The sequence below is a fragment of the Penicillium chermesinum genome, assembly GCF_028974085.1.
Source record: "Penicillium chermesinum strain IBT 19713 chromosome Unknown utg000002l:1.0-5270490.0:1.0-5274688.0, whole genome shotgun sequence".
Taxonomy (NCBI): domain Eukaryota; kingdom Fungi; phylum Ascomycota; class Eurotiomycetes; order Eurotiales; family Aspergillaceae; genus Penicillium; species Penicillium chermesinum.
In genome coordinates this window covers 3,841,043-3,853,825 of record NW_026695312.1, presented here as the reverse complement: position 1 = coordinate 3,853,825, position 12,783 = coordinate 3,841,043, and the positions used below count along the sequence as shown (strand labels likewise).

Genomic DNA, 12,783 nt, shown 5'->3' with positions numbered 1-12,783 from the left:
TGAGGCTAAAGAGATTTACCTCACTAACGGCACAGTAGCATATTCCTTCAGATTGTCTTTGGAAATTTGGTTCATAGCAATGACCTCGAATAAACCTTCTCTAGCATCCTCGAAAAACAGAGTCAGGACTCTCGAGAGTAGTGACTGTCAGTGAAAGAATAACAAAAGGAACTCATGAACAACGCTGACATAAAGATGCAGGACACCAAGTATGCGGCAGGATTTTGTACAAGTTACAAGTTAAGAGCACCCTGGTATGACTCCAATAATGCGAATGCTAAAATGAATAGAGCGTGGAGTCAAAGGAAATGAGCTGGAAAGAATAGGCGGGCTTAGAGTCCTTCACCACGAAGAAGTCGTCTGAGAATACCCTCGCCGGGGCCTGCAATCTGGCCCTCGATTTCAGTCTGGGAGACGAAACAGACAAGACCTTGCTCGTCCATTCCCTTGTGAGGAGTGGAGATGACACTGCCGGACTTGGACGGGGTACGGCGGACATCAGAGCCACCAGCAAGAGTGCCGCCACGGCCACGACCCTGGTAGTCTCCTACCAATCCCATGGTTTCGAGGTTACCGAGAACATCCTTGAACTCAGTGGCAGTCAATGGGTGAAGAATATTGTCGTTGCGGCATAGCGCGCAATATGTGTCAAAGGCTTGTTTGACTGTCGGGGCCGCAGGACGCGACTTGGAGGGTGTGCTGGGAATCTCATTCTCCCGACGCTTACGCTCCAAAGTAATCAACGCACAAATGGCAGCTTTTTGCTGCAGATTCAAGTTCTTCAGACGCTGTACAGTGCCTTGACCAAAGGCGGCTGTGGTAATGCGCGCGATATGGGCGATGCTTGCACGAGGAGCTGTCAATGCGCTGTAGCTGGCCATAGTCATGGGCGGAGGACCAGTTCCTGATTTTGATGGTGAGGATAGATTCTTGTTTTCTGCGAGGATTGGCGTATTCTCCAACTCCGATGCTTGTTTCTCCAGCTTTTGGATAGTCTCTTGTTCAATGACATCGATTGCTCGTTTCATGAGCTCGAAGGCCTTGCGAAGGTCGCCTGTTTGAGAGGCTACCTTCTTGGCACAAAGCTGGATAGCTGCCGGCTGTATAAAGGGAACGAACTTAGGGTCCGAATCTGGTGCTACGGGCATCAGAGAGCGCAGACGACCGGTGATCACGCCGGCGATCGAAGCCGCATTGTAGGGTAAGAATGGTAATAAAGTAGGCTTCAGGTTTTTCGCCTTAAGTTGGGGAAGCGACCGATCAGTGAGATCAAGTGCATTGGCAATGCCAATCAAGATAAGGGAGGATTTGGGGCCCAGTGACCACTCGAAGAGAGACTGCAACACGCCCGAGTCTCCCTGCAGAAGGTGGTCCATCTCGTCCAGACTGACAAGATACAGGCCGTCCGGCTTGGATGGAACGAACATCGACTTTAGTCGGTCAGCTTCACTCTTCTTAAACACGTCCGACTCTTCACAGAAATCCTGAAGGAGTTTGCTGTACACGTCCCGCGCATTTCGCATGCTGACACAGTTGACATGGGAGACTTTAACCTTGGACAGATCCATATCTCGACAAACTTCGCCAACCATGGCACTTTTTCCAGTCCCCGGCGGACCACTAATGTACAGACAGCTGCCTTTCTGAGAATCAACACACTCTTGAATGAAAGTGCGAACCTTTTCTCTTTCTGCATCCCGTCCAATGAGTCGCCCGGAGCTGGCACCTCGCGCAAAAAGTTGCCGCGCCTGTGAGTAAACGGTCTGCGAAGTAGTCGGTGTGGCACTTGGACGAGGGGTAGGGGGAAGATCAGCATGTCGAGGAGTTCGAGGGGTCACAGACTTTGCCCCGACCTGGACTCGATGTCGAGGAGTGACAGGGGAATTTTGTAATGCATCTCGGAAGCGTGACTTCTGCTGAGGGGTTTTGAATTCCACCTGCGCTGGTTTCTCGGTGACATCAGGCTTGGGGTTTTCGGCTTTTTCGGCCTTTTCCGGTTTCGCCTCTATTTGAACTGCAACCCATTAGCCGTGTCCATGAGTTTATTGGGATATTCCCAATTCTCTCCGCTTATCCGCCGCTAACTTCGAGGTGCGGAAATGGGAATTATCCTTGGGGACGCACCCTTCTCATCACGTAGTGTGTGCTTTGATGGCACATTGTTCACAAGTTTGTTCTTGACGTCGCCATTTTCTTGGTCTGGGGCCTGCCCGGCTTCCTTCCTCTTGACTGTAGATCGGGTCCGACGAACTGGTGCTGGAGGAAGATCGCGCTTTGCCTGAGGGGCAATGACTCGGCGCTTGCTTGCGGTCCGAACTGGGAGCGCTAAAAATGGAATGAGCAAGAATGGGTTTTAAGAGTGGGATAGTAAGGAAAGAACGTACCTTCTGAGTCAATTGCGCCGCGAGTGCGCTTTCCCAGAACCGTGGCGGCCATACTGTCGTGGGGCTGGGCAGTAGGAAAGAAGCGTGGGCAGCGGTTTCCTGGAGAAGGAGCGTGGTTTCTCGCGTGAACGCGTCGCGTCGCATTCTTTTTAACCTAATTTGGTTAAGCGCGAAAGAGGTGCTCCGGACGGCGGGAACAACCGTAAGTGCAGATCGGCCCTCTGAAATTATGTCATTTTGAGGTCGAGGGGGGTTTCGCTTTATCTCTCCACATTTGACAAGTTTCCAACACACTTTTCTATTCCAAGAATTCCTCTATTCCACTACTCTCTCTATACCGATTCAAATACGGTTCTGCATCCGTGGTTGAGGTCGTCTTTGAGGTCATTTGCGCGGGGTTGTGTTGATCCCCGCGAGCTGGTTTGCACCTGTTTGCACTCAGTTGCCTCTCCATCTACGAAGGTTCCAGAGCTTACAGCGAAGCTCGATACTCATCAACCTTGTTCGGTTCTCACATAGCTCTTCGTATTGAAAACTTTACCGCCTCCATCTTTCAAAAATTTCTCCGCTAATCTCACAATGGAGAGCGACGTGGTGGCTCAGTTCACCGAAATTACCGGCGCCACGCCAGAGCTCGCGACGCAGTACCTGCAGCTTGCCGACTTCCAGATCGAACAGGCTATGCAACTCTATTTTGAGAATGAGGGTGCACCGCTCACAGCAGAACCCGCCCAGCCGACGCGCCGACCCGCCTTCGAAGATGAATCTGGCGTTGTCCACATAGACTCCGACTCGGATACCGACACTCCTGCCCAACGGCCCACGCAGCAGCCTGGTAATGCATTTTTTGATGACGACGCGGCGATGGCCCGTAGACTTCAAGAGGAGATGTATGGAGGCATCATACCTGGGAACGATGATGATGGAGTCCGGGCGCCTATGGCACGCACAACAGAAACCTTGGTGGGGCCAGAAGCAGATTTTGAGGATGAAATGCATGCCAGTATTCTGAGCCAGATGCGTGCGCGGGGGCGAGGCGGGCGAGGCGGGCGAGCAGGTATGTCACGCTTGTAAAAGCTCTTCAACGAAATGCATGCTAATATCTGTTGTCTAGGCCGACCCGGGATTTTCAACCAGCAGGACACGGCCTCGATCTGGTCAGGCGATACCTCCGAATCTCATTCAGAAAGATTATCGCGGGCCACAGGGGGTGCATCGGAAACCTCGTCCAAATCAAACATGCTAGCTGAGATGTATCGGCCCCCGTTCGAGATTATGAGTCGGTTGCCTTGGGATGTTGCACGCCAAGAGGGCCGAGATAACGAGAAATGGCTGCTGGTCAACATCCAAGATCAATCCATTTTCGACTGCCAACTTCTGAACAGAGACTTATGGAAAGACAAGGGAATCCAGGAAACAGTGAGGGAACATTTTATTTTCATGCAGTTTTCCAAGGATGATCCCACTGCTGCACCATACCTTCAGTATTACTTCCAGGGCTCGGAGGTTTCCGATAATTACCCACACATTGCAATTATTGATCCTCGAACTGGGGAGATGGTGAAGTCTTGGACTGGGCAACCAGTCGTGAAGGCTGCCGACTTTCTCATGCAGCTTCACGAATTTCTTGACCGGTACAGCCTCAATCTCAATGTGCGCAACCCGGTCGCCAAGCGGAAATCGGAGAAGCCCGAGAAGACCGTGGATGCCATGACGGAAGAGGAAATGCTAGAATTGGCTATGAGGAACAGCCTAGGTGATGGCGGAGCCTCTGGTCTCAAAGGAGAAGACCCTGATGACTTGACGCGAAGCACAGGGGACATCAAGGGCAAAGGGCGTGCCACAGAAGATGAGGACGATGCTATGGTGGACACCGACGCTGAATCCGAAGCGAATGCAAATTCGGCATTTGCTTCCATCCCCAGTGACCGGCCACATATTGAACCAGCTGCTGATCCGGCCACCACTACTCGCATTCAGTTCCGTCACCCTGCAGGTCGTATCATCAGGCGGTTCGCGTTGTCAGATCCCGTGCAAAGGATCTACGAGTGGTTAAAGAGCGAGCCTCCTTTAGAAGACAAGGCTGGTCTGGAGTTTGACTTGAACTCTATGGGAACCAACCTAATAGATCACCTGTCCTTAACCATCCAAGAGGCAGGGTTGAAGAATGGGACTGTGAACATAGGATACTTGGAGGATTGAGCTCTCTGAGCCTTGATTTAGAAAACCTCCATAACCTATCTTGCTTTCTCTATACCCTACATCCAATATCTAGTCTTCCTAGAATATGCAACAGGCGGCCCTTTGGCACAATATTACTATCTTACCTTTAATGTTTTGAGATACTAAAAGGGCCTATATTTGCACATAGTCGCAGCTCATCACATTCGTCCAATATTCAGGGTGTAAAGCCTTCACGCTTCCAAATATCTTCCTTAACCTGGCCTCGTCGCATCTATAGAATTGCCCTATGTCCTGTAGAATCGTAAGGGCTTATCGGAGTAGCCGTTTGTTTACGCCGATCGTCCTAAGATAAGACTGACCGCTCGGCAAAATGTCCCCGCGTTGATAAACAAAGTGACAAGGGTTGTTTCCTGCATTCGTTCAAGCATCCTCCAAAAAATCTTGGCTTGCACTTCCTCCTTGGCTCTCAAGGCCTTCGAATACACTCATGCTCCTGGAAAGAGCCAAGGATAGCCATAATTGATTCTCTGCTCAATGATGGGCTCCCATTACCTCCGCTGATCACCCGGCAGCCATTTCCTTGCGATCAGCGTACCAAGTAGATAGAGGCAAGTTGGGTTTTAGCATTGGTGAGTCCACTGATTTCAGGTTATTCATACTCCTAAGAGAAAGTATTGAAGTCCTGGTGTACCATTCGACCGCTACGTCGTCCGTATTGACACAAGACTTGGCCCTAAGCAGGATCACCCACCCACGAAGCTTGTCCAACATTTCTCCAGGCGCTGTAGCTTTTTGCAAAGCCTCCATACCCATCTTGCTGTGACTGAGCGTGTTTTCCATTGAATAATTTTTTTCCTTCCTTCATTCTCTGATATCGAGGCGTCTGCTATCCATCCCTCGACGCACGTTGATCAGCAATCGACTCACATCGAAGAAACTGGCTCTTGCGAGTCTGTTCTTTTTTTGCCTGCCGCCCTAATAATCTCTTTGGATATCAGCAGTTCAACTGCTCTGGTCGATATCTGCAGGACACGTATTCCGTTTGTTATCGAAGTCAAGCCGACTTACGTCACTGGTCCTACTATTCTGCGAAAGGTGATCTTGCAGTAATCTAAAGGACTGCAAGCTTAGCCTTTCCATACTGAGTGGCTAATAACGTGCTATTTTGTGTGTGGTCATACACACCCTTTCTTTGTTCCTTTGTGCTTCGAATACTTCATTGCAAAACCATCACGATGTCGGCAGCAATTGACCCAGAGACCATCTACACGAAGCAGACGTGTATCGGTAAGGCAAGCATGCCACTTGTTCATGCTCATTTGCTAACTTGAAATCATAGGCGGTGGCAGCTTTGGAAAGGTGTTCAAAGGGTATGTGGCCTTTATCACATCCCACAAATCATTGCTGATTCATTGAAATAGTGTCGATAAGCGCACAGGGGAGTCTGTCGCTATAAAGATCATTGATGTCGAGAATGCCGAGGATGAAGTTGACGACATTATCAAAGAAATCGCCATCCTATCTGAGCTTAAGTCACCATATGTGACCAAGTATCATGGTTCATATCTCAAAGGGTCCGATCTCTGGATTATCATGGAGTTTTGTTCCGGCGGAAGCTGCCATGGCTTATTACGCCCTGGTGTCATCAACGAAGAATACATAGCGATTATCCTACGCGAGTTGCTCAAGGGCTTGGATTACCTCCATGGGGATCACAAGCTGCATCGTGATATCAAAGGTTCGTATGCTCCTGAAGATCATGGCACACTGACTAACACATCCATAGCTGCAAATGTGCTACTCAGCGCGAGTGGCCAGGTGAAGTTGGCTGATTTCGGCGTCTCGGGCCAGTTAACAGCCACGATCAGCAAGAAAAACACATTCGTCGGCACTCCATTCTGGATGGCACCTGAAGTCATCAAGCAATCAGGGTATGACTACAAAGCAGACGTATGGTCACTCGGTATCACGGCAATTGAGTTGGCCTGTGGAGACCCTCCTTATGCAGACATCCACCCAATGAAGGTTTTGTTTTTGATCCCCAAGAATCCACCCCCGGTCTTGGATGGCAACTTCAGCAAGAACTTCAAGCAATTTGTGGAGCTGTGCCTGCGTCGGGATCCAAAGGAGCGACCAAGTGCAAAGGAATTACTAGAACATCCATTCATTAAACGTGCGAAGCGGACGACATATCTAACAGAGCTAATCGAACGTGCGGAGCGTTGGCAGGCAACACACCCCGGTGGAGAAGACGACGACTGGGACGACTCTCATAATTCCATCGAGGAACGAGTCGAGCAGCATGAAGATCTATGGGATTTTGGTACTGTTCGTCCCGCGGGTAAACCAATTGGAGCGCCAATGCGCGGTCTCCCTGAATCAGTGTCCAAAATGAATGTCCAGGAAAAGGACAATTGGGATTTGGACGACAAATTGAATACCAAATCAGTGCCCCAGGCTGATCTTCAACACAAATATGGAAGCCCTCTTCACCTAAAGAGCCCCTCCTCACCTTCTTCGCCTGTTCCCCCCTTGCACAGAACTTCGCAATCATCTTCATCCTTTCAACCCTCTCAACCTTCTCAACCCTCTCTATCTTCTCACGCGCTTCCACCGGTTCCCTCTCCAAGGCTTCCATCCTACCAACCGTCTATGGCCATGGGAAGCCCCGAGCGCCCCGCGATGAATCAAGGCCGTCGCGTCTCCAACCTTGCCGGGCAACAGGCGCAGACTCCTCGCCAGGCTTCTCAGCCCCAGACCAATCTTCCGGGCCAGCTTCCCCTGCCCCCTCTCTCTGGGCCCATTAACCCGGTCCTGGCGGTAAGTTCCGATTACGTTCAAGAAAACCTTCAACAAGGGCCCCGTCCAAAAGCAGTTCATCCTAACATAAAGTTTCTTCGGGAAATTGATCAGGCCGAGCCCACTCCTGCCACTGAGATCAACGAGCGTCGAGGTCACTCCCTTTCATCCGGGATCCATACGGCTTCCGACGATGAGTCTTACGAACAGGATATCCGAAGTGTCGCTGGCTCTGGTCAGCCCTCTGGACATGCCACGGCTTTGGACATTCTCATCCCAGCCTTGTCGGCGGCTCTTTCCCGTCGCCGCCACCAGCTTGAGAGCCAGCGCCCTGAGAATTTCCCGCGTTCGGCTGGCAGCTTTGAGCGATGGGAACGTGACCAGCATGTCCATTCCTTACTAAATGGATATGCCCAGGAAGTCTCCGGGGCACTGGAGCGGATCCACCGGACAGACGCAGCCAACCCCGTCTCACTAGGCCACGGGATCGAAGGGGTCCTGGATCTGTTCCTGGAGGAGATCCTCGTCCGCATCCACCAGAACAGCTAGCTCTGGTTGTTGGCGAAGGACTTGTTGGCGTCTTGTCTTGTCTTTTTTTCTCCTTGCCCCCCCTTTTTGTGTGTCTCTGCGTTCGTGTGCTCGTACCTAGTGGAGCTCGGTCATAGGATGGGCTATTGCCACTAGCCAAGCCAATAAGAAGCAAAGGCTTTCCTTAGGCGTCACATATGTAGTCACCTCTCTCTGAGATGCCCTTTCTAACCCTGTCACTACATGTTCAATGCATAATAAGCCTAAGGATTCTTCGTGGAACTCCACGTGAAGCTTTCAGCCTGAGAGGCCCTAGATGGGTAGTCATACGGTCAAGGGACGCGGATAACACATGTCAGTACCAGCTCACAATATTCCCTGCTAGAGTTGTGATAGCAAGAAGCTACCAGTAACTTGTCAGTCCCGAGAAGTGTGATGCATTGACTTACTACTTTATTAATTACTAGTATATAGAATATATAAAGCCCCATAGGGTCAAGAGTAGTATACCCCACACCAGGAAGCTATAATCCCCAAACGTCCTGTTCAGGCAAAATTTTAGTACCGACCTCCGCACTGATTGTAATATTATCATGATATTGAAAATCCAAAGTGAGATCACAATAATGGCATCGCAAAGCTGGCCATACAATATTTAAATCCTAGCCCATTCAACATCATTTCAAATTATGAAACTTGATGCACTCAATCTCCTGGAAATAGCCATCTCCGAGTCCCTGGAATATGGCGTGGCCACGGGGCTCGGCATTTTGCTATAGCGAAGCACGCCATGGAATCAAACGTTCACCATGTTGCAGAGGCTACACAATGAAGCGCAGGGAATTCTAGAGACAGGCCTAAACAGCAAACAGCGCCGGAACAAACACAACGAGGAAGATAAAAAAAAAAAGAAATCGGAAAGACAGAGATCCGAGGCCCTCACTTTTGCTCCATCTTTTTTCTTTCTTTCAAATGCAACGCCCCTCGGCTGGTGTGTCCTTGATACTAAATGTCTTCGAGGATGTGACAAACAAAGGCTAGTATAGGGATGATGGTCTTCTTGGCTTCCTCGAGGGTCTGATGTGTGCGCTCTATGGACTGTGCGAAGCCCACAAAAAGGCCCGAATCCTCCACGACAACTAGTTCGTGGCGATCAGCTAGACGAACAGAGATGGCCCGTTTCTCGATAGTCGTCTAGCAGTATTTTCGTATCAGGGTATTAGGCCGATGGGCTTGAGGTCATCGAAAATTGGGCTATTGATCTCTATTTAGCTCAACGATGCGTAGCCTGAAAGTTCAATTCAGCGAAGACAGAGCCTAGCTAAGTAGAAAGGTCGATAGCCCTTTACATTCATACACCTCATTGGACCCTGTGGAATTGAGGGGGTGGGCTTGGTCAACCTGAAAGGCAAGCAGAAAACTTGGAAAATTGGGCGCCATTCAAATGAATGATAAATTACACAGGATATCGAAGTTCATGAGTATTTCAGCAAAGGCACTCCCGCCCGCTCTGCCTCCTTGTTCATGGCATCAATCTCGGGCTGGGTGAATGGAATGCCTTCTTGCAGCCGCTTTTCCTTGTTCATAAGTTCGATTTCGCCGGGGAAATAGATTCGATCTACACCCTCCGCCTTCACGCCCGTGGTGACCCGCTCATACAAGTACTGCATACGAGACTTGAACTCAGCCAACGACATGAAGAGGTCGGGCTTGATAGCCACAAAAAAATGGCCCACATCAGCCGTCTTGGAAAAGTCGTAAGGGCCCCCGACATGTCCAGCAAAGGCAGAACCAGAAAAGACTCCGGAAAACACATCCATCATGATGGAAAGCGCAGAACCCTTCGGGCCTCCCATCGGCAACATCACCCCCTCCAGAGCGCGCGCAGGATCGGTCGTCGGCTTGCCCTCGCTGTCGAGGGCCCAGTCGCCGGGGATAGACACGCCCCGACGAAGCGCCTTGTAAATCTTACCCCGGGCGACCACCGAGGGGGCCATGTCGAGAATAAAAGGCCGAGCATCATTCTGAGCCGGGGCGCCACACGCGAGAGGAGACACACCCATCCGCTTCTCGCGACTCCCCCAGGCTGGCTGGGCAGGCGATGAGTTCGTGAAGACGAGCGCCATCATGTTCGCATCAATGGCCTTCTGGACAATCCAGGCGGCCATGCCGTAGTGGTTGGAATGTTTCACGGAGACCAGGCCAATGCCAGCCTCTTGTGCCATTTCTATGGCGCGCTGCATGCCCATGTCGGCGGCGAGAAACCCAAAGCCATTTTTCCCGTCGACCTGTGCGGCGACCGAGGTGACCTGGCGTAGTTGGGGCTCAGCAGTAGGGTCGAGAATCTTGTGGCGGATTCTTTCGATGTTCGACGGGATCCGATTTGCGCCGTGGGTGTCCACGCCTCGTAGATCGGCTTGCAGAAGACAGTGAGATATTATCACTGCATTGTCTTTTGGCACACCGTTCGCAACCAGCACATCTTGGACAAATTGTTGGTGGTCTGCAGGTGTAACGTAGCGGGTCTGTTGAGCTGTGTCGGACATAGTGTAGTACTAGTATATGATTTGACGAGTGATGATGGATCAAGTGCTGTGAGCAAACTGTCACCAGTAGAGACATGGAAACTTGAGGCCAAGGAAAGAAGCAATGAGCTTGAAACTCTGGTGATGCTTTAAATACTAGTCACTCATTCGGGCCAAGGCCGATGAGCCGGTTGCACTTCTGCGCCGAGCGCCTCTTCATGGCGGCTACGGTACGTAGACATCGAGATATTTCAAATAGAATACGTGGGTATCTTGAATACCTTACTCAAATTACAAGTATATGCCATATCAATAACATCTGGGGCGATTATCTTCTATACATTAGATCTACTCTGTTGTAGGGGGGGCTTCCTTGATGCGAGCCTGAATATTCAGGCCAACTCCAGGGCAGTCGAAACATCGGGCCGAGCCCGATAAAGCACGGAATCCTCGGAAAATGAAACCGAAGGTGATCGGTTCCATGCCTTTTCTCCATTAGGCATGAATGTGGGGTTAAATTCTTCACAACGCTGCATGGTCCTATCCGCGAATGCGGGGTGCGACATGCGATGCAAAGCCGATAATGACGGGATGTAAATGTGGAATCACCCGGATCGGAGTCAGGGTATTAAATTTGATGGACTGCAAACGGAGGCTGGTAAACCATGGGTTATCTAGCTATGATGTCGGCATTTGAGACTTGGCAGGTGTAAGCGATTGCAAGGTTCAAAGTGGGTCTCGTCGCAACGGTCGAGGCTCGACCTGGAAAATAAGAAAAGGCCCTGCTCTCAGATTCTTTCAAATTGGCGTTCACACTCTCTTAAGATATTCTCGGCGCGTCGAAACTTTGGCAAAATGGTGTTTGACCTGAAATGGGGCATTCTTGGTAAGTTGAGTATTGTGAATCGACACACATCTTCCATGAGGAACAGGAGAGGCTAATATTCGCAAATAGCGACGGGTGGCATCGCTGAGAGTAAGTGGTATATTCCACCAGGACTGATATTCGTTGTAGTTGCTGTCGGAGGTCTGACGGTCAAAATCAAGCCTTCACCAGGGATTTGTTGATAGCCCCGGAGAAAAGAGGCACCACGGACGTGACTCATACAGTCACGGCTGTCGGATCATCTTCCAAGAAATCATCTGCGGAATCATTCATCGACAGGCTCCAGATCCCCAGTCCAGTTACCGCTTATGGATCATATGAAGAAGTTGTGAAAGACCCCGCGGTGCAGGCCGTCTATATCGGGAGTCCTCATTCGCATCATTATCAACATGCGATGCTCGCTCTTCATGCTGGCAAGCATGTTCTTTGCGAAAAGGCTTTGACCATCAATGCGGCCCAAGCAAAGCGGCTGTTCGAACTGGCCAAGCAGAAGGGTCTTTTTTTCATGGAAGCCGTCTGGACCCGCTTTTTCCCTTTGAGTATCCAGGTTCGAGAGCTCATCCAAAACGGGGCTATCGGAGAAGTCCTGCGGGTGGTCTCCGATCTGAGTATCGGAGTCCATCCCGAGACAGAATGGAGCCTCGACCATCGAATGGTCAACAAGGACTTAGCCGGCGGAGCTCTGCTCGATTGTGAGTAGTCACTTATTCCTATGAGTCAACTTGCACTGTGGCTTTCGTTCGCCGCAACTAACAAACCTTTAGTGGGTATCTACTCTCTAACCTGGGTGTTCCAAATTCTCTATCATACCCTCCCTCGTTCTCAGAGGAAGCCCCCCATCTCACATTGTCTCGCATATGTCACACTTCCCGGGAACGGGTGCGGATGAAGAGACTACAATGCTGATCACATTCCCCACAACAACCCCATCCGCTCTACCCCAAAGAACGTCCACCGCTGTTGCTATGACCGCATTCCGTGTGGGCACCGATCCAGATGGCCATGGTTCGGCGGGGCCCTCGATCAAGATTCAGGGCACAAAGGGCCATATTCATGTGTTTGGACCTGCTTTTGCCCCGCAATGGTACCGTGTGATCCCGAGCAGTCAGCCAAATGAGCCGACCACGGTGCAAGACGTTCATATGCCTGTACCGGAAGGCCGTGGTATGTTCTGGGAAGCAGATGAAGTTGCGAGATGTCTGCGAGATGGAAAGCTCGAGAGCGAGGGCCTTCCGTGGGAGGAAAGTCTTGTGATCATGGAGGTTTTGGATGAGGTTCGGCGACAGGGGGGGACTGACTTACTCCGAGAATCTTGAGTCAACAACTTACCCGCTCGCCTTTTGATCGGAGAACTATGGCCCCCGCTCTCCATGTTACGACTACTTCGGTATACGATTTGGTGGGAATCCGGCGAAAAGTTGCAACGAGGCTTGATATTGTAACGGTGTCCATCAATAATCAGTATTTACAAATTCCC

The 12,783-nt window shown here is 50.7% G+C and overlaps 5 protein-coding genes across 5 annotated transcripts; 3 read left to right on the top strand and 2 right to left on the bottom strand.

Moving 5' to 3' along the window:
- Positions 1–332: 332 nt before the first annotated feature.
- Positions 333–2,436, bottom strand: N7468_002298 (AAA family ATPase CDC6; the record flags this gene model as incomplete). Its single annotated transcript, XM_058471595.1, has 3 exons — positions 333–2,014; positions 2,125–2,325; positions 2,385–2,436. 3 exons carry the CDS (start codon positions 2,434–2,436, stop codon positions 333–335), a joined length of 1,935 nt encoding a protein of 644 aa, XP_058334736.1.
- A 527-nt stretch (positions 2,437–2,963) lies between these two features.
- On the top strand, positions 2,964–4,586 carry N7468_002297 (DNA-protein crosslink repair co-factor UBX5; the record flags this gene model as incomplete). Its single annotated transcript, XM_058471594.1, has 2 exons — positions 2,964–3,441; positions 3,499–4,586. 2 exons carry the CDS (start codon positions 2,964–2,966, stop codon positions 4,584–4,586), a joined length of 1,566 nt encoding a protein of 521 aa, XP_058334735.1.
- Positions 4,587–5,803: 1,217 nt separating this feature from the next.
- Positions 5,804–7,916, top strand: N7468_002296 (putative Ste20-like serine/threonine protein kinase; the record flags this gene model as incomplete). Its single annotated transcript, XM_058471593.1, has 4 exons — positions 5,804–5,855; positions 5,908–5,938; positions 5,990–6,306; positions 6,355–7,916. 4 exons carry the CDS (start codon positions 5,804–5,806, stop codon positions 7,914–7,916), a joined length of 1,962 nt encoding a protein of 653 aa, XP_058334734.1.
- Positions 7,917–9,370: 1,454 nt separating this feature from the next.
- On the bottom strand, positions 9,371–10,441 carry N7468_002295 (Ldh family oxidoreductase; the record flags this gene model as incomplete). Its single annotated transcript, XM_058471592.1, has 1 exon — positions 9,371–10,441. The coding sequence occupies one exon, from the start codon at positions 10,439–10,441 to the stop codon at positions 9,371–9,373; it is 1,071 nt and encodes a 356-aa protein (XP_058334733.1).
- An 834-nt stretch (positions 10,442–11,275) lies between these two features.
- N7468_002294 (Gfo/Idh/MocA family protein) lies at positions 11,276–12,622 on the top strand (the record flags this gene model as incomplete). The annotated part of the gene is made up of 5 exons (XM_058471591.1): positions 11,276–11,306; positions 11,376–11,396; positions 11,468–11,998; positions 12,071–12,185; positions 12,253–12,622. The coding sequence occupies 5 exons, from the start codon at positions 11,276–11,278 to the stop codon at positions 12,620–12,622; spliced, it is 1,068 nt and encodes a 355-aa protein (XP_058334732.1).
- Between the last annotated feature and the right edge of the window lie 161 nt (positions 12,623–12,783).